General features: G+C 42.2%; 2 protein-coding genes across 8 annotated transcripts; one reads left to right on the top strand and one right to left on the bottom strand.

Annotated features, from left to right (window-relative positions):
- The first annotated feature begins 255 nt into the window (after positions 1–255).
- dcaf15 (DDB1 and CUL4 associated factor 15) lies at positions 256–6582 on the top strand. The gene is made up of 13 exons (XM_071503804.1): positions 256–395; positions 1049–1146; positions 1523–1661; positions 1774–1880; positions 2005–2150; positions 2233–2394; positions 2505–3116; positions 3225–3316; positions 3856–3978; positions 4183–4265; positions 4407–4511; positions 4623–4738; positions 5746–6582. Exons 1-13 carry the CDS (start codon positions 300–302, stop codon positions 5799–5801), a joined length of 1935 nt encoding a protein of 644 aa, XP_071359905.1. The 5' UTR covers positions 256–299; the 3' UTR covers positions 5802–6582.
- A 2022-nt stretch (positions 6583–8604) lies between these two features.
- On the bottom strand, positions 8605–18913 carry rfx1b (regulatory factor X, 1b (influences HLA class II expression)). 7 transcript variants are annotated; one of them, XM_071503795.1, is made up of 18 exons: positions 18754–18913; positions 17252–17627; positions 14810–14907; positions 14604–14696; positions 13684–13757; positions 13228–13519; positions 12954–13135; positions 12750–12869; positions 12320–12441; positions 12013–12131; positions 11641–11744; positions 11375–11526; positions 11062–11159; positions 10323–10472; positions 9997–10208; positions 9732–9885; positions 9596–9641; positions 8605–9497 (listed from the first exon to the last, which is right to left on the bottom strand). In XM_071503795.1, the coding sequence occupies exons 2-18, from the start codon at positions 17598–17600 to the stop codon at positions 9346–9348; spliced, it is 2517 nt and encodes an 838-aa protein (XP_071359896.1). In that variant the 5' UTR covers positions 17601–17627; positions 18754–18913; the 3' UTR covers positions 8605–9345. The 7 variants fall into 7 exon arrangements, with proteins under 7 accessions (XP_071359896.1, XP_071359899.1, XP_071359898.1 ...); XM_071503798.1 differs by having other exon boundaries at positions 8605–9494; XM_071503797.1 differs by having other exon boundaries at positions 14604–14693.
- Between the last annotated feature and the right edge of the window lie 569 nt (positions 18914–19482).

Here is a 19482-nt window from a genome sequence, read left to right as displayed (position 1 = left end):
GTCTTCATCACCAGTATTGTGTTTGGGAGTTTGTTTGTCAGACGAAATGCTCGACATATGACGAAAAGTCACATCTTGTTTGTCTGATTTCACGTTTTTACTAATGAGACTGGACGTGGCAGTAGTATCAGACTTGGGTCCTTTCTAGTGGCCCTCTCGCAGGATGTCACCTCTGCCGTGGCCTACCTTTGTTTTGGTTTTGATGGATGTGTCCAGCCGCGAGTGAGGGCAGTCTCGTGCAGGCTGTGGGCCAATCAGCGCGGCTCTGAGTGCGACGGGGGACAACCGTTCACGGAGAGATGGCGCCCAGCTCGAAATCAGAAAAGGACGACGGCAAACAGAAAGCTCAAAGAAAACATAAAGACCATGTCGTGAAGCTGCTTATGCGTGGGAAGGTAGGCATGAATCCGCAAAATGTGACACGAAAAGTGTGGTTCATAAATATGTGAGACCGCTTCTGTGAAAGCCGCTTTGTTTTTAGGAGCCTCTGAGGCTATAGCTAGCTGCTAACTAGCTCTGCGGCTAACCAACTAACAGCTAATGGCTGGAAGGTGGCTAATTAGCTAATGCTACAAATTACAAATCCCTCAGCGGTGTTTCTCGGCATTTGTCCCAGTTTGGTTTGTCAATGGGCTCATTAGCATCTTGACCTCGTGTAACGCTGGCAGGGTGGTAACATGCTAGTAATCACAGTTCATGGCAAATACCTGTTATATTGTAACGTTAAAGCCCAGTCGGCGTTAGCTTTGCTAAACCGCAGCCCATAAAGGCAACCTGTGCCTTTAGACTGAAAGAAAACCGCTTTACTTCAAAGACAACTCGTCTGCTGTATGTGTGCTGAAAGTCATCAGCTTTTCAGGCACATTGCTCAGATTACTCTGCCTGGGACTGAATAAAACCGAATTTTTTATCCAGCATCATTACCTCTGCAATAGCTAATCTGCAAATATTACAAAAATGCTCAATCTTTTACACACGTTTCTGTGCTTCTTGTTGCACTGTGTTTTTGAAGTTGTCATTTGTCTCCGCTCTCTGGCCTGTTCTGCAGCTGTCGGGACAGTTTTCTCAGCGTCTGTTCAGGAAGCTCCCACCTCGAGTGTGTGTCCCACTGAAAAACATTGTCAGCGAGGAGTTCCTGAGAGCAGGGTCAGTGTGTACCTGTTTGCTTACTAAACGGATTTGTTCTGATTAAGCACCTTAAAAACTCTGAAACACCATGAGATCATCAGTGTGTAAGTCAGGCCTGTTGATGCTTTATGTGGATATGAGACTGCTAGTAGGGATACACTCATTCAGATTTTCTTTCCCAATCCTGATTACCTCAGTTACCTATCAGCAGACCTGCTGATAGACTAGGGATCCAATACCAGTGCAGTGCCACGACTGATCCAGTGAACCAGATTGTTGCATCCATACGTGCCAGTGACCACTGCATTCACAGTGGGAATTTATCATGTGTAATATTGTTCAAGTCAAGACACCTATTACATTTGTCCACACTTTGTCACCTTTATGGTTCCAGACATATCTTCCTTGGCTTCACCAAATGCGGCCGCTATGTTCTGTCCTACACTAGCGACTGTGGGGAAGATGATGATTTCTCTTTCTATACCTACCATCTTTATTGGTGGGAGTTCAACCTGCACAGCAGACTCAAACAAGTAAGGGGATCCTCAGTGCATTATAGCCAGCAGATTCACATGCAAACTTATTTAAGTCATTTGAATGTATTCTCATCCTGTCCGTTGTCTCATGTCTGCTTTATGTCTTCAGGTCCATCATGTGCGTCTGTTTGCAGGCGAGGAAATCTACAGTGACCTGTACCTGACTGTGTGTGAGTGGCCAAACGACCACTCCAAAATTGTCATCTTTGGCTTCAAGTAAGCAATAATTAACACATGGATCATCAGCCATATGGAGCCGTTTCATTTTCAAACAGAGTTATGTTATTGCAGTGTGTTTGTAATGAGTCATTCTGAGTCCATGTGTGTTTCTTCTTGCTAGTACACGCAGTTCAAGCTCTGTACTGATGAACCTGATGATGAGTGATGAGAACAATAGAGATATCTACATCACCATTGCCTCCATGCCTCCTCCTAAGCCTTGCTCTCACTGCTGCCCAGTTCCCTCAGCTACAACCATACGCACAGGTAAGTACACACACAAATGTACTACTCTACTGACCTTACTGCTTCTGTCTCTCACTCATCCGTATTCTTGGTTTCTCCCCAGGGAGTGGGGATTGTCTTGAGCATGGCTATGTACTGAACAGCAGGTACCAGGTGGTGTATCCGTTCCCAACTTTCCAGCCAGCTTTCCAGCTGAAGAAGGATCAGGTGATCTTGTTAAACACTAGCTACTCTCTAGTGGCTTGTGGCATCTCACTCTGCTCAGGTAATATGTGTATTCTTATTAATTCATATCTAAGATTGGCTAATTGTCAGGCAGATGTTCAGCAGTTGCATGTCAGCATTCAGTTCTATTTCTTTATCTGTCCCTTGCAGGTAAGCAGGGTCAGTCATCACAAATCCTCTACACAAAAAGAGCAGCTTTGTCAAGTCAAGCCTCCACCTCTGTTTCCTCCTCCTCCTCCTTGGCCTCGTCTTCTTCAGCACCTCAGGGATTCCCTGAAAGCCGACTGCCGTCTAGTAGGCCCGCTCCAATCCCTTCTTCTCCTAGCCAGTCACAGGCAGCCGTGAGAGCCCGGGAGTTTGCTGCTGACCTCTTCAGGCGGGCGCAAGCAGGAGGAGGAGGTGGGAAAGAAACTGAGGGCCAGCAAGAGAGGAGGACAGCTGATAGCGGTGAAAAAGAGGCAGCACAGATACTTGGAGACAAAGGTATAACAGAAAGGAGGAGAGAGGAGGAGGATTGTAGAGAGAGGAGGGAGGAGGAGAGACGGACTAGTTTGCCACAAGCATCAACATCAGGTGTGCGCCACAGTTTGCATCAGTGCCCAGAGCAAGTGATGTCTCCTGCGTCCTCTTCCTCCTCACCTTCGTCCCCTCCAACCCCGTGCTCATCACAGGAGGTCGGCCCCAGCGAGCCTGGATATGTAAACTACTCACACCTGCACTACCGCCTCCAACAGCCAGGAACAGCGGATCAGAACACAGGAGGTGAGAGAAAGAGGAGGACACAGAGAATGAGTGATTCAATGTGTGAATCTAATCAGGTCAACTCTGAAGCTGTTGACCAGCATTTTCTCCCTGTTTCTCTCTCTCTAGGTTATGAAGATGATAAGGTCCAACTACCTTTCACAGTCACTGATCTGAAAGGACGGAACCTGCAGCTGGTCACTGGGCCACACAATGGACAGGTGAGTGTCATTGTTTCTCTAATCATGACACCTAAATGTAGTCAATTTTATCCAGTATTTTACATATCACAGTCTTAAGGTAAAGATCAATTTCTCCATACAGTTTAGTCCAGCTGTCCTTTGTTGCAGGGTTTGGCTGTTGCCATTTCTATGTGATGGTTTTCTTGCTAGCAGCATATTTGAGTTTGTCTGGGATTTTGCCCGGGTTTAAATAACAAAGGAGCTTTTAATGTTAATGTCCAGTCTGATTAAAATGTTGCACAATTGCATCTAAAAGTCAAATCACTTTGGGACCATTTTCAGTAGTTGCATGTATCAGTCTATAACCTCTGTGAGTGAACCTCCCTTCAGTTCGTTTGTTTTTTATTCTGCTGTGGTTACATAATTACTGTGTATGTTCAGTTTTAAGTGTAATTACATAAAGCATTCATGTTCAGTCACCTAAAAGGAAACATAATTTACCTGTGTTAGTAGTGGAGATATGTAATGTTTGCTCTTGGATTTTGTGCAAGTTTTAACTTGTGTTTTCTCGCTTGCAGAGTGTGTGTGTTGAGCAGTTGACTTTGGACTTTGAGTATCTTATAAATGAGGTGATAAGGAGCGATGCTGCGTGGGCCACTCAGTTCTGCTCCTTCAGTGACTATGATGTTGTGATATTAGAGGTCAGTACGTACCTAGGGTACCTTCAATCTCAGTCACATAATGAGTAACTTAACAGAAATATAATAAAAATATACATGCTTCCTAACTTGTTTGACATTTTGTATTTTTTGTAGTAGATTATATTTTAGCTTTTATGTTTCTGATCTGAAAAACAACCAAGGAAGGAAGTGCAATCGAGACAATATGTGTTTGTTGTATATCAGGTGTGTCCAGAGACCAACACCGTGATGATCAACATTGGTCTGCTGTTACTGGCGTTCTCCAACTCAGACGAGGAGCACTGCAGGTATTAGTCTTCCTCTCTACCATTGAACTCTGTGCCATTTAACGCAAAACTTTCTGCAGCCCTCCCATTTATTCCTGATTGTCTCTTTGTCTTCAACAACAATCATCACTAAGTCTCCTTTCCATTGTCTTTCGTCCGCAGGCCAAACACCTACCATTCCAATCTGCAGGTTAGCTGGGACTTAAACACAGGTGTGTGTTGCACTGTGGGTGTTGGTGACCTTACAGAGGTTAAAGGTCAGACCAGGTGAGGAACTACTGCCACCCTTCTTGCGCACTTTTCTGTCTGTCTCCCTGTTTCTTGTTGCCCGGTGTTTAGTTCTGTTGTGCTAAAGATGTTGATCTTTGTGTCTGTCAGTGGGAGTGTGTGGAGTTCTTACAGGAAGTCCTGTGTGAATACAGTGATGAAGTGGCTGGTTCCAGAGAGCAGCTCCCGCTATATCAATCGCATGACCAATGAAGCTCTACACAAAGGTGAGTTGTATACACATTTGCACACACATAGTGTAGTGTATTTTGTGTACATGGGAATTTATTGCACCCCTATTTAAAGCTGATACGAACAAAGTGTTACCAAAAAGGTCAGAAATAATAAACCACAAAATAAAAGTGACCTCAGTCAGACACACTTTTGCACTACATGCTGTGCACAAAACTTTTCTTTGTCTGCGATGATTGATGCAAATTTTTATAAAAAGAGCCAAATACAACATAACTACTTGGATTTCCATATAAGCTTGATCTTGGTTTCTTGTCAGTATGAGGCAAACGTACAACACACATACTGCTTAAGTGCCCCAGTGTCCCAGTTAGCTGACAGTGAGCCAACATACTAGGACCCTGAAACTGAAGCTGCTAAATGGAATTTAACCGTCATTCATTATACCTCCACGCCAACGACAGCCAGAGCTTGAGGCATATTGTTTTCAGGTTGTCCATACCATTCTCGCGGACACTATATCTCAGTAACTCCTTGGCACAAACATTCACTTGGTGGCTAAAGGTCAAAGGTCAAGATCACTGTGACCTCACAAAATGTGGTTTTGGCCTTGTGAGCACAATATCTCTGTAATGCTTCAAGGGAGCTTCTTCAGATTTGGTACAAACATTCACCTGCACTCAAGAACGGACTGATGAGATTTAGGTGGTCAAAGGTCAAGGTCAGGGTGACTTCACAAAATATTTTTTAGCCAATACTCAAGACTTTACACAGCAATTGTGACAAAATTTCACACAAATGGTTAATACTGTATTTAATATGACTGGATAAACAGGGATGTAATGTGAAACTACAACCATTAGTAATTCTTGTTGTATTATTTACATGTGTTTTTCCCCTACTGTGACATGTTAAATGAGTCCAGTCAGCCAGTATGAATACTACCGGGTGTCCTGGAATGGAATGCTTGCAAACTTGTTTTTTCATTTGTGTGTTTATGTGTGAGTCCTAATCCTAATCCCATTCGTCCTCTCACCTGTAGGCTCGTCTCTGCAAGTGTTGGCAGATAGTGACCGATGCACCTGGATTGTATTATGAAGAAGGAAGAGGGCCACAAGTGTCAAAGCAAAAGTGCACACATTGACTTAATCGAATCTGCAGTATGGAGCCCGACCTTAATCTGAGTAAAACTGCACATGTCAGTGCTTTGGTGATATTTAGTTTAAACACGTGTCAAACTGAACGAGGAACGCTCTTGATGAAATACTGTAAAGATGAAGTTTTTTTTAATAAGTGATCTGTGTTTAATTTTGCAGGTTTCATCTTTTTTTTTTGTAATTGTGTACTGTATTATTACAACCACCAAAATCAAGAGCTGGACTGAACAAAGTTTTAGTTTTTACTTTTTGTTTTTATACATAAAGGTGAACTGTTATTGTGGTGAGAATGTGGTTTTCTTTTTTATCTCTGTAACTAAACGTATGCAATATCTGCACCTGTGTAATCCAACAACAGGATTTAATCCAGAGAATAAGTGTTTGTGTGTGTGTATGAGTGTGTGCATGTTTTGTGTGTATGTAACGTCAAACAGATTCTGCTGCTTCTGAACAAGTTGTTTCCTCATCTAATTTGGACCAGTTCAGTCTAGCTGTGTTCATTCATAAGGCTGCAGTATTTAAGATGAGATAAAGTGAAACCAGTACTGCATCACTTTAGTCTTAATGTCTTGTTTTTTTGTTTTGTTTTTTTTATGCCATGGAACTAGAGGATGTTGGAGTCACCTGCTCAGCTGGTTGACATTGTGCTGTACGTTTACTGACATCGAAGTAAGACTATTTTAGGTTGGGATATTTTGTTAAAATAAAATGTTTAAAAGATTTGTTATGGGTGGTTGGTTTTAAAATAATTTAGAGATAGTATAAACCCAGGTGGTCTTAATCACATGCATGTGTGCCAATACATTTATGTTTTCAACCTGTACTTAAGCAGCTTTTAGTTCAGGTGGATTCATGCATTTAAATGTGTGATTTGAGTTTTGTTGAGCTTTGGTGGTAAAGTCATGGGATGCTTGCCTCATAGGTTTTAAGACAACTTTACCTAAACAAAGAGGCATCACTAGTAAATGGCTTTAAGTATTTGTTCAGAATAGTTTGGGTGAGTGAAACTCCAGGCCTGAAGTGGATTGTGATGCTTGGATCCTGTAGTTTTTGCTTCACTTTTACTGAATTACTTGACAATTTTATGTCCTCCAAGCTTCAAAAGGTCATTCAGACAGGGAAAGGATAAACTGGTTACAAGTTGGTGGTCTACTCTCAAATCCATACACTAATTATGACACAATTTATTATAAATGTCTAATAGTGATGTGATTATGAAGTGAAGACATTTTTTTATCCAAACAGTCAAAGTTCAACTTCACTGTGACATCATAATGTTCTACAAAAACACTTCTGGCCATTATTCAATGCTGTAACTCAGGAAGGGGAGATTGTGACCATATTTCCTGCAACTTGGCTGCTTGGTGGAGGCAGACAGCCACAAAGATGTAATTCTAACAGAGAGTCTGCATCACAAACTGGAGATATGAGGTTTGACAGAAGTTGTCATTTAGGAGGCATTGAGGGTCTAACAAAATATGCTGCTGAGTTTATTTGAGTTATGGGAAATGTAGCAGCGATGCAGTGAATTTGGAGGTTGACCCATATTAGAGACGGAATATCAGGATATCTCCGTCTCTACAGCTTCTATTTTGGCCATTTTTTTTTTTTTAAACAATCTCTTTTAAGAGCCCCAACTGTATAATACCTCAGCTCTGGTGTGGTTTATCAAAGACAGGGAACAATGTCTTGAGTGATCCCATGAAGAAAGAAATTCTGGCACATTTTGAGAGCAATCACATCCTTTTAGTTAACAGTGAGAATAAAGCTACAAATGTTGATCACAGATTTAAGTACAAAGGTCTTCAGAATAACATCAAGAGGACCTCATTTATAAAATATTCAGCAGCACAAGCTAGGTACAGAATCCAAGTCACATTTTTTATGATAGTGACATTGCAACTAGCAGTTGATTTTATTTTTAAAAGCAGATTTATAATCTGCCCTCAATTTATGAACCAATGCAAATATACCCTTTTTCTATTGAGTGCTCTTTGGTGGGATCTTGATTGACAGATGCTCATGAAGGACATCCCACTACAACCATAATCTCTTTTGGTTCCTTTCAGTACCAAAGTCCAATACTTTGTAAAACCAACATCTGCTCATACCATGTAAGCATCTGCTGGTTGAGCATGTGCTCTTCAGAAAGGGTCCATTTAGACAACCACCAGGTTCACATGCTTGGTCCATCATCATCACAATTAAAATATAGCTCAATACTCTGGATGGTGGACATACCACAACATATTTCTTAAGGCAATAATGGTTAAACAACATACAAATAGTTTGGATATATGACAGTGTTCACAAAAGTACGCAATATAGGTTCTCTACAATATATTCAACATAGAAACCCAGAAAATAAACATCTACTTTTACACTACAAAAACTTTGACATAGCTGTAGCTGGTACATCTAGCTGGTACAAAGGTTGCCATGGAGACAGTGTACTAAGTGCTGCTGATTGGGTGGGATAAACTTTGGCCTTGTCTTGTGGCTGACTTAAGTTACACTCTGTCGATCAAAGTGTACGTGGTAGGGTAGCACATGTGTAATCGGTCTGTCTAGTAGGATTTCATGTGTGTGTATAAAACAGACTATGAGCTTGAAAAAAATAATGGATGATGAATGGATGAAAGGATGGATGGATGAAGAACTGGGTGGACTCATCACAACAAGGCTTACTGTCACCATCTCAGTTTTTTTTAACAGCTAGCAAAAGTTCATGACAACACCAAAACTACTTCACAGGACCTTGATTTATTGATCCACCAATACAGAATATATAGAATACAAGCGTTTTCTTTTCCAGGCTAGAAATCTCTCAAAGGCACAGGGTATCAGTTAATTTGGCCAAATTAATAAGAAATTACATTTAAAAAAAAGTAAAATTCACAAATAGCTGTAGCTCAACATCTGTGCGCCAACAATATTTATGATTCAGTATCATTCCAGATGCTACTCTTAGATTTAAAAAATGTATATTTCAGACAGTGCTATTCATTAAAGTCCAGCTCCCCTGCATAGCCATTGCTTTAAAGGCAATGTAGGTGATACTTTTGAGGGTAGAGTACAATGAAGAACATTGGAGACTTTTCATCTCTCCACAGAAATCAGGTCAGCGGTTAAGGCAGGGCAGGAGGGAGTCGAGAATATACTGTATATATTGTTGAGTTTAGGCTGGACAGGAGTGGCTATTGACTTCTAGCCACTGAACAGACAGTGGAAGGCACAGGGAAGGATTGTACATGATCAGGAGAAGGCAAAAAGAAAAAGAATGGCAGCACAAAAGTAGAACATACAAAATTGGCAAGGGCCTCTCTCCCACTTTCTCACATGCTTGCACACGCACCAGACAACCACACACCTGACATCAAACATCGTCTGCTTGCAAATCAGAAGAAGGTGACAGAATGGGATGACATGATTTTAAACTTAAAGCAAAGGTGGGTGTGGTGGGTGTTAATTATACGGATGATTAGCTAAGGTGTGTGCAGATTTAAAGTTGTCCTGGGCTGCTTGGCTGGCGGTTCCATAGACGACTCATCATCGACCGCACTCAGAGAGCTGGACTGCATCACGAGATCTCCACTCTCTTCTTCGCTCTCCTCTTCGTCATCCTCATCTTCTTCTTCTGACGGAGAAAGGCAGTGACATGACGCATATGCATGCTCATAGCAGACGCTCAAGCAAAACTTGAAGCTAAATATATTAGTGAGGAGAGCCACTTACCTTTCTCCAGGTCTGGAGAAGTTCGCCTCTTGACAGTGCTGGCAAACTGCAACACAGAGTAAGGTTTGGACATTTATACACATAGAGTGTAAAATCAGGCTGCAATATGTGAGCAACTGTATATGAAAGCACATACTTCTCCCATGACTGCAATGGGTGTCTCTCCTTTAGCCTGAGCCACCCTGTGCTCTATCAAGTAGTACATATACTCATCATACAGCAAGCGGATCAGGTGAAAGGAACCAAAACTGGCAGCACTGCGCAGGGTCAGGTCCCGGATTACCATAGAACTGGTGAGAAATCAGAAGAGTTACACAAAATGTATCTTATCATCAATTTAACAAAAAGCCAAATATTTTTGTGCTCCATCTTTTATTGATCGTATTTTTTTTCCTGCTCACCTATAGAAGGACCAGTTGAGCAGGAAGACCTTGGCAGCCTTTGGTAGGGCGACAGGGTTGTGCTCATAAGGCTTTAGGACCTGGGAAACAACACCATCCAGCCAGGTAGCCCACTGCTCCAGAGAGTTTTGCTGCTGCAGAGTCATTTTAAAGTCTTGCTCCAGCCTCTGGACCACACGGTCTTCACACTGACACACCCAGGATGCCTGCTCCTGCGAGGGACACAGGTCGACAGTGTCACGGTTCTGTGCTATTCCACTTTAAAATCAACACAAGAAAATAATAGATGTAATAGGGAAAGGAGGGAGACAGTAGTAGTGACAGACCTGTACATTAGTGAAATCAACTCGGTTGAGGTCAGAGAGCATCTGGTTGATCTGGGCTGAGTTCTGGAGGACGGCGCGGGCAGCTTGGGCCAGGTGGTTTAGGCTGGTGTAGCGACGCAGTGTCTGGGAGAAGGAGCCTACGCACACCACCTAAGGAAAGGGGAGAGGGACGGTATGAATAATAAGATGTCGGGAAGTAGGCACAATAAGGCCCAGTTCAGATTTGGAACTAAAGTGCATCTTGGGTTTTCCAATCTCAATAGGACAGCACCGAAAACGTGTAAATACACTCCCATTCTCAGGTGACATTTGGAGGCGGTTCAGGACATGTGCTTAAAGGTGTGATGATTTCAAATGTTGTATTTCTCATCTACACCACTAATTGGAAGGTAAGCAATTTGATTCACAGCTATTTCTGTTCTGTTCAAACACTTTGAGTGGACTAGAAAAGCACTATACACAAGTACAGTCAATTTCCAATCTAGCTGTACAGGGAAACATGAATGTGTATTTTTTTTCTGTTTGTTTCTGGCAGTTATGGGAAAGGGAGGTGTGGTCACTCGACACAAATTTGACATAAATTCTGGTGTGAACTGCTTAAACTAGATCTAGACATTAACTGGATGGACCTGAGAAAGTGTTGACAACTGGCCATATACAGGCATGAAATACAAAAATGTAGAAGAAAGGATGCAGAGCTCTGTCTTTATAGCTAATCTGTGCATTAACATACAAATACCTTTATGCGAACCATCTCCTCTGGGATGTTCATCATGGCACCTGTCAACCAATTCTCCAGACTCTTTGCAAAGTTGCGGATGGCCTGAGTTAAGGCACCTGATGCGGGGGTGGTGGTGATGTAGGGAGGAGAAAGAGAGAGAGAATAGGTTTATATTTACATGTAAACCTAAAGGGGTGTAGCAGAGCAGAAACGCCCAGACCTTGCCCCCAGGTTAAAGAGCAAACTTGAATGCTGTAAATCGATCAATTAGTCTTGATTGTCTCACTGAACAGTTTTGTATATAGGGCTCTTTGAGATGTTAATAACTCACTAGGGATGGGTCTCAGTACATCAGGGATGAGGATCTCCACCAGAGTCTGGTACAGCAGGTTGTCACACTCTCTCGTCCAGCGCAGCACTGGCTCAAACTTACACAGCACCACCAGGCACGATTTGGGCAGACGCTTCTCAGACTCATTGTGCCTGGGGGAGTGCGTGAAACAGTTGTTACACAGGTGGAGACAGACTATTCATAGTCAGTTACAGCACTGTATTATTTCTTTCATCGGGTCGTTTCAGTGTGTTTGTGATACTTACAGGTTGAGTGACTCTGTGTCATTGCTCTGGCTGAACCTCCAGAAGGATTTCCACAGTGTCTCCACAAGAGTAAACTGTAGGTTGACCATCACATCCAGAATGGCCTGTGGGGATCACACACGCAAAAACAACAAGGTGTTAAAACCTACTTTGCAATTACCTTTTCTAAATTTTCACCAGAGAGAATTTTCACTGGGAACTATTTTTAGCACTTGAAACACTTATGTGCTGAGCTGTGCAACAAATTCACTTCAACTTTTGACGTCAGACTACTGGCTATTATTAAAGCTGAGTTTTAATAAGGATACAAACATGAAAATAAAGAATATTATGATCAGTGTGTGTATCCTTTCCCTGTCTACAGCAGCCTACCTCACAGTGTTCTCTGTAGAGAGTCTGAAAGGCCTTGAGGTGTTCTAAAAGGATCCCATCAGGCAGGGTTCGATCTTGCAGCTCAATGTCCACAAAGTCTGGCAGCGGCCTTGACGCCTCTACACAAGATTCAGCAGAGACATCACCAATCATTCCAGTGTTACCACAGCTAATTATAACCAATAGTGCAATAGGAAATGAAAGCCTGGGTTATATGAAGGTATTCATTTCTTTTAAATAAAATAATAAAATATGAGACTGTGTATTGCTAGAAAACAATGGTTCACATTATGCAGCTGCTTCTCACCCAGAAACTGCTGATACTGTTGCACCTGGGCTGAGATATCACAGAGTGCCCCCGCCTGCTGCTGACCTGTCACCCCTGACGTCCCATTGGTGATCCCCTGTGTCTTCTGAACTGGCTTTATCCTATTGAACAGTTTACCCAGCATTCAGAGAGACAGAGGCAAAGAGTGACAGGAAAGATAAAGGTTATGTTGCAATTGAAGCCCTTGAAAAAAAACAGGAAATGATAAAATCACAAGCTAAGCAACATCTTGCTGTTCATAAATGGATGTTTTGCCTTGGAGATGTACTTATAATTATAAAATAAATAAACATTTGAGGCATTTTAGGTGATGAAATACACTGATATAATTTCAAACTACATTTACAAGATCTCAAAAGTAATGTTAAACTTACAAATTTCACAAAAGTACAAGTGCATGTGTGGATACCTGTTTTTCTGTGAGAAAGGCTGCTGCCTCATCGCCATGTGCTGTTGTTCATCCATCAGTCTGAGCAGCGGGGACCCAGATTTGATCCTCAGGCCATAGTAGTGGTACTTAGAGTTCCCTCTGAAACATACGAGAAAACGTTATTACAGTGACCTGAGATACTCCTCTATTAACATCAGTGTATATGTGCGTGTGTGTGTGTACCTGGTCCCTAATCTTCGCGTACGTAGACCCATGAAGACAGACCTGATGAGTTTGCCGAAAGACGCAGCATTAACAGGTTCTAGTTTCTGCTCCTGGCAGTGCAGCAAGTAGTGGTAGTAGAGGGTGCAGCGAGGTAAACTCACCCCCTCCGCCCCCTCATAATTATCACACAGCCACTGCACCTAGGGAAGATGGTTGGTCAAAAAATTTTATTTTCTGAACCTTTATGTCAGATTATGAACAAATACATTTTTCACTCAACTTGAGTACTTACAGTAGCTGGTGGGGCACGAGAGTTAGGGCTAGAGTAACTCTGTCCTCCTCCTCCACCTGCCGCTCCTCCTCCCCCTCCTAACACATAACCTCCCTGAATGACGTAGCCTGCTCCACCCGCAGCAGCTGCCCCGCTATTGGCTCCTCCTGTTGCCACAGAAACAGGCTGCGAGGTCACAGATCCGGTGATGTCTGACTCAGAGCTGGGTGTAGCCTCATAGTAGGTGGAAGAGGAGGTGGGAGGGGTCTGGGAGTAGAGGGGCGAATCGGAGAAAGGGTAGGTGCTTGATCGACTGGACAAGAAAAGAAACGTAAATGTACACAGAAGCGTATAAATGCACAATACATCCAGTTGTATGACCAGGAAAGTTGCAAGATGTGTGATTGACAGTGTTTATGAGAGATCCTTTCTAAGAGATATGAAATATGCAGCCAAAACAGGTTGCTCTCTACTCACATGGTGGATGTGGTGAAAGTTGCATCTCCTGCGCCATCCACATACTGCACCTGGCCAGAGTACACATGCTCCACCTGGACACAAGCAAAAAGGAGACTTAAAGTAGCTTTCACTGAATTTTTTTTTTTTTGGGAGGGGGGTGGCAGCGCAACAGGATGCAAACACAGCATCAGTATTTTTTCACATTATATGTGAAAAACATTATGGTTAATTTGTTGCAAACACTTGTCTATTTACACATTCAGCAGACACAGAGCCAGATTAGCGTTACTTTAGACGTTGTATTTATGTTCATGACAAAAACTAAGCCCAATAGTCACTTGCTTTCAGCTCAGGTTTTGGTCTCCACCAACCCCTAAGGGAAATACTTTCTTTAGCTGCTAAATGTTCCACAATGCTGGTCACCACAATTGTCTGCGTATCTTTTTGTGCTCAGTGGCCAGCGTGCTGTGGTTTTCTTAAACATTTTTGCTGTATACACGTGCGTGCTACGGCTGGAAAAAACAAAGAACTGGTTCATGGGGGCCGAGCAGCCACTATTTCTGAGACATGATTTACAGCTCACCATCATTATCGTTATAGATGAATTGATGGTAGTTTAAAGATTGATATTAAGGAACACAACCAGGGAAATAAAGAAGTAGCAGGACTGCTGTTTGCCCTTAAGAATCAATACAAGTGATGTTGCATGACCAATAGCATAGCTGACATAGTACAGTGTTCAGGTACGCAATAGTAAGAGTGTGGGATGTGGGAGTGTGTTAAAGAGGTGGAGAAACATGCAAAGCTTGGCAAAGGACTTTCTCTCTTACAACCCTCTCTTGTACTTGCTGTTAAGAGTGCCACTTGACAATACCATTAGTAATGACTGTCTATTCTCTAACATGGTTAGATGAAATGTCTTGTGTCTGACTGTTTACCTCCTGGTTAATGTGCACAGACTGTATATTGTTGATGTGGCCTGTCTGAATCCTCTTGGCTGCCTGTGACACCGCCTGCAACACTGACCTCTGCTGGTGAGTAAAATCACAGTGTCAGATAAACTTAATCAGCAGGCAGCCCTCTGTTTGTAGCCTGCTCCTACATGGTCACATTCATGGGGTTTGTAAATGTGTGTGTGTCTTACCTGTGGGGTGGTCTGCACCGGTTGAACCACCTGAGTAGGAACACCAGGGGCAGGCGGGCTGGAGTCTGACAGACTGTCATTGGAGTGGACAGAACCCTCTAGGGATGGGTGAGGGAGAGAAGTTTCATCAGATGATCAAATAAAACTCAATTTAAAAAAAGCCAGCTACCATCACCACAAGTTCAGTACTCACGACATACTGCTTCCAAATCATAATAACAGCCACCGCAGAACATCCTGCAACTAAGTTTCTTTTTTATTTTATTTTTTGCTTCACTGAGGAGAGACTGATACTGTGGAGGGAGAAGAGTGTGTCTGTCCAACTCCTCTTTCATCCTTATATGTTGCATGCAGAAGGACAGCCTTGGACAGCTAATCTCCCCAGATGGAGAGAGAAATCCCTCCATCTTGTAAACATGCAGATCAGATGAGAAAGGGAAATGAGAGATACACGAGGGGTGAAGGATAGAGGGAGAAAACAGTGGACAGAGGATGGGCAGAGGAGAGGATAATATTCACTTTTTTTTATACCTCTCAGGTGAGAAACATTTTGCTATTGGTGTTTTGCACTGTCCACTGTCCACACTCCACTCTACTAAGTAAACTGCTGTAAACATACCTGTGGTTACAGTGTCAAGTCATAGCAGAGCCAGCACAACTCCGCACAACCTACTATTCAATTTAACTTTGCATTATGAAAGGTAATGAAAAATGAGATTCAGTCTCTCCTCAGATATATCTACATTTTGGCAGGTTAATAACTTTTTATTCAAGCAACTTTAAATTCCTTCCATGAGGCAACGACAACTTCATAAATTAGTTTTAACCAGAGATTACATGGTGTTTTCCATGGCCTGGCAGCTGGCTAAATATCTAACTACTTACCTCTGTCTGGTGGCTACTTTTTTACCTCAATGCCACTGAATATCTGGATTAAGTGGCAAAGCCTAATATGGCCACTGACTGAAGTGCTCTGTGCAGTAGGTTAACCGGGTTTATCCAATTTTGAGAAACGCATGGGGCATGTGCCCATTTCTCTTTTTACATTTTGAACACTAAAAATAAAACAAGTAAGACATGTGAACTGATTATGAAATAATGCTAATTACAGCACTAACTAGATAGTAAATTGAAATTAGGAACAAAATCATTTCTGCCTGTTTCCTGCTGCAAAATTAGTTTAAATGGTATTAAGTCCTGGCTGAGCAGAAAAAACATTTTTGACCTATCTATATGTTAGATAATACTTTCTGTTCCATTCTGTGTTTTTGCAGAGGAGCAGGCCGTTTAGGTAACTATACCTTGTGAATGGTACAACATGATCAGGTTCCCGCTGTATCACTGGTTAAACAGAAATGTCAGCGTACATCATTCCAGCCTGCTACCAAAAATGTGGATACATAAAACAGAAGAGCACACATGATAAAGTGTATCCTCTCTCATTAAGCAGTTTTAATAAGTTAGCTACATAACTGCACTAAGTAAAACCCAGCTCTTTCTACTGCATTCCATGTTTCAGATATGGGGGGAATTTTTAATAAATGCAGTTATTTTGCTAACTTAGTAGTTCTGCCCCACGAGAATGAGACAGGCCCCGGGCCTGTGACTCTCACTCTGGGTGAGAGTGCACAGTGTTACTTGATACTGTCAGGCAAAAAGATCTACGAATAGACAGCCCTGAAATAAACATACAGATATACTCCAGTGTTAGGGTCAATTCGCTTTCATTTCCACTTGTTAACACCATATTTTAAAATACCAACTAGCTACCTTATGACTGATTATTATTTTTACTTCAGGATACATTTCAAAAAAGCAATGGCCTAAATTCATTTTAACTAATATCTGGAAAAGATCCAAAGCCTTGTAAGCACACATTACATTAGCTACCATAGATACAGCCTCATCTAATTTTCTGTAATGCAAATTGCAAACTTAAAGCTAAGCTGATGTGATATAATAATAATAATAATAACATCATTTTATATCTCTAGAGCAGCAAAAAAAGCAGAGTAAAAGACAAGTCGGGTTCCATCCATCAGCTGCCCATGCTCCCACGTTTGGGGCCATGCAGCCTAGCAACCAAGTCCATCAGCTTATTTTGTCCACATAATGTGAAGAATGACTTAGACAATAATTCAAATATCCACATGAATTAAGATTTATTTTCTCTTGAATAACTAATGGATTAATTGCTTCAGAACTATTTGATACTACTTGCAACTTGCAACACTCTGTGCCGGACAAATTGCCAGTCTCCAACCAAGATCCAGCCTGTTGTTTACACCCTAGAAACAGACTTGTGGGACAAATTGAAGCTTTCTCAGACTGCATGGCATAGCATGCCCTCCTCCTGCTTATGTGAGCTAGAAGGTATGTATTATGTGTGTCTGCAAAGTATGCATCATGTAGGTATGTGTCAGTCATTCCTGTGTCTCTCACCTGTAACAGTTACTATGATGTACTGAGGTGAGCCACTCTGACCATTACTCTTCTGGACTGTAGAGTGCTGGATTTCAGGGGTTACATAGTGCTGCGTGGGAGTGGTCAGAACCACTGCCTTCTGGCTCTGGGCCTGGGTGGGCGGCGCTTGAGAACAAAGTGCATCCTGTCCTGTTTTTGAGGCAGTGGTTGATTGGTTAACTGTCGCAGTGGTTCCAGAGGTTGGTGGGATCTCAGACAGGAAGTGTGCTGTCTTTGCGGATGAGGGTGTGGTGGCTGCAGGTGTTGCTATGGTTACTGTGTTGGCCTGCTGAGGCTGAAGGTCCTCTGAGTATCCAGAAGTTGCCATAGCAACCAATGCTTTGAGGCACTAGTTCTGTGGATGAAAAGAGACAGCAATCATTAGTGAAAAGCTACAAATGTACATAGAAACACACTGAGTTGGCATATCATTTCACCTCTCTAGGTTTTGGCCAGATAGAACTAGTGTGTGCACATCAACATGTGTTTTGTGTTTTGTGTGTGTGTGCGTGTGTGTGTGTAACATAAACGAGAGAAGGAAGTAAGGCTTTTGTCAGAGACTAAGCAGTAGTCTAGAGCCTTTCCTGTTTGGTCCAGTATAACACACAATACGAATTTAAGAACCATTAATAAAGCAATCACTTAAATCTGAAAAACAACGTTAATTCGCCGTTATCGTGGTATTTAAAATTAAAAAAAAATAACAAACTAAATATGAGAAAATATGCACCAATGGACAGTCCCAGATATTACTATCATATTAATCATTGGGTCCACTGTCACTCAAGACTCAAGGCCATCCCACTGGGACACAAGCCACTCCTGCGTAAACCAACACGGCAAACAAGACAATCAGATGATCATCCGGCACACCGTGTTCACGGGAGTGACTTGCCGAATGCAATGTCAGACCAAAAACTTTTTCAAAGTCACTAAAACATCATGAAACATTCTACATTTATGTCTCAGTGTTTATAATTCATAAATTATTTAGTTCAGTGAGCAATTCCATGTGTTTTTCTGCACCTAATGTTTCTGGATTGACTGCTTGAAAAGTGAGTTGAGAAAACGAGAGTGATAGCTTCCCCAGCTAACAGCTCATGTTGACTTGTGACGTTAAAGCGAGTTAGCTAGTTGCTAGCTTCCCCTGTCGGATAGTCAATACATTTAAGACCACGCCACCAATCACGCCTCACTCTAATCTCAACTGTAATCGAAACTGCAGGAAATACTCAAAGCATTACGCAAAATTAGCTAAAAAAAAGTACGGCTGGCACTACAACCCACCCGCCATCTTGTGCTCTTATCAAAGGTCTGACATCGCCATAACAACGGTCTGCGTTTGGAAAAGAGCTAGCAACCACTTTCATCACCGACACGCTCGACCAATTTCACGTTAACGCTGACGACTGTACAAACAACCACACGTATAAATTACACAGAAAATGAAATGATAATTCTGAAATATTATACTTCTTCACCTCTAGTTTATCCCAGTATTGTCCTTTTTAGTCGTTAAAGTTTTTTTCCTTAGATTTAGGTTGTTGTTGTTGACTCCCGTTGCTTGGTTCTTGTCGCCAGGACTACCGTGACTATGGCGCCTTGCCTTCACCGGGGCAACTGTTGCTACCCTCTCGTCATCGCCCCGCCCTACACTAAATGCGGATTGGCTGACTTGAGAGGTGGTCGAGGCGTCATTAAAATAACTGTTTTTTGATTGGTAGACAGTCCCTGTCTGTCACTCTCGCCACAGCCTAACGTCAAATTACCACTTCTTATGTGACTTTTTTGATTGCACAGAATGTGACTGAATGTCAATTCATTCTTTTCAAATCAAGTGTTGATACCGTCGCATATATGTAACCCCCTCTATGTGCTCTATGGGCATATTTGAATAATAAAAATGGTACAACATTCACAAATTCATAACTGATTTGTGTCACTGCAGTATCACCAACTGTTCTCAGAAATCTATCTGCAGTGTGTGTGTGTGTGTGTGTGTGTGTGTGTGTCACTTGTAATGAACACCAACGTATAGCACCTTGCAATCCTTGGGGTGAATGGATAGTGATCTCCATCCAATGGCCGGCAGAGCAGATAGCAAGACGGAGATTGTGCAGGTGACACACGGCACAACCCAACTGATGTAAGGGAAGAGAAAGGCCACCAAAAGGTCACAGGTGATTAGATAGCCAAGAGCTCTGCTTACA

This window comes from Trachinotus anak, unplaced genomic scaffold, assembly GCF_046630095.1.
Source record: "Trachinotus anak isolate AG129_WGS33_773 ecotype Australia unplaced genomic scaffold, CSIRO_AGI_Tana_v1 ptg000019l, whole genome shotgun sequence".
Taxonomy (NCBI): Eukaryota; Metazoa; Chordata; class Actinopteri; order Carangiformes; family Carangidae; genus Trachinotus; species Trachinotus anak.
This window is presented reverse-complemented; position numbering and strand designations above follow the sequence as displayed.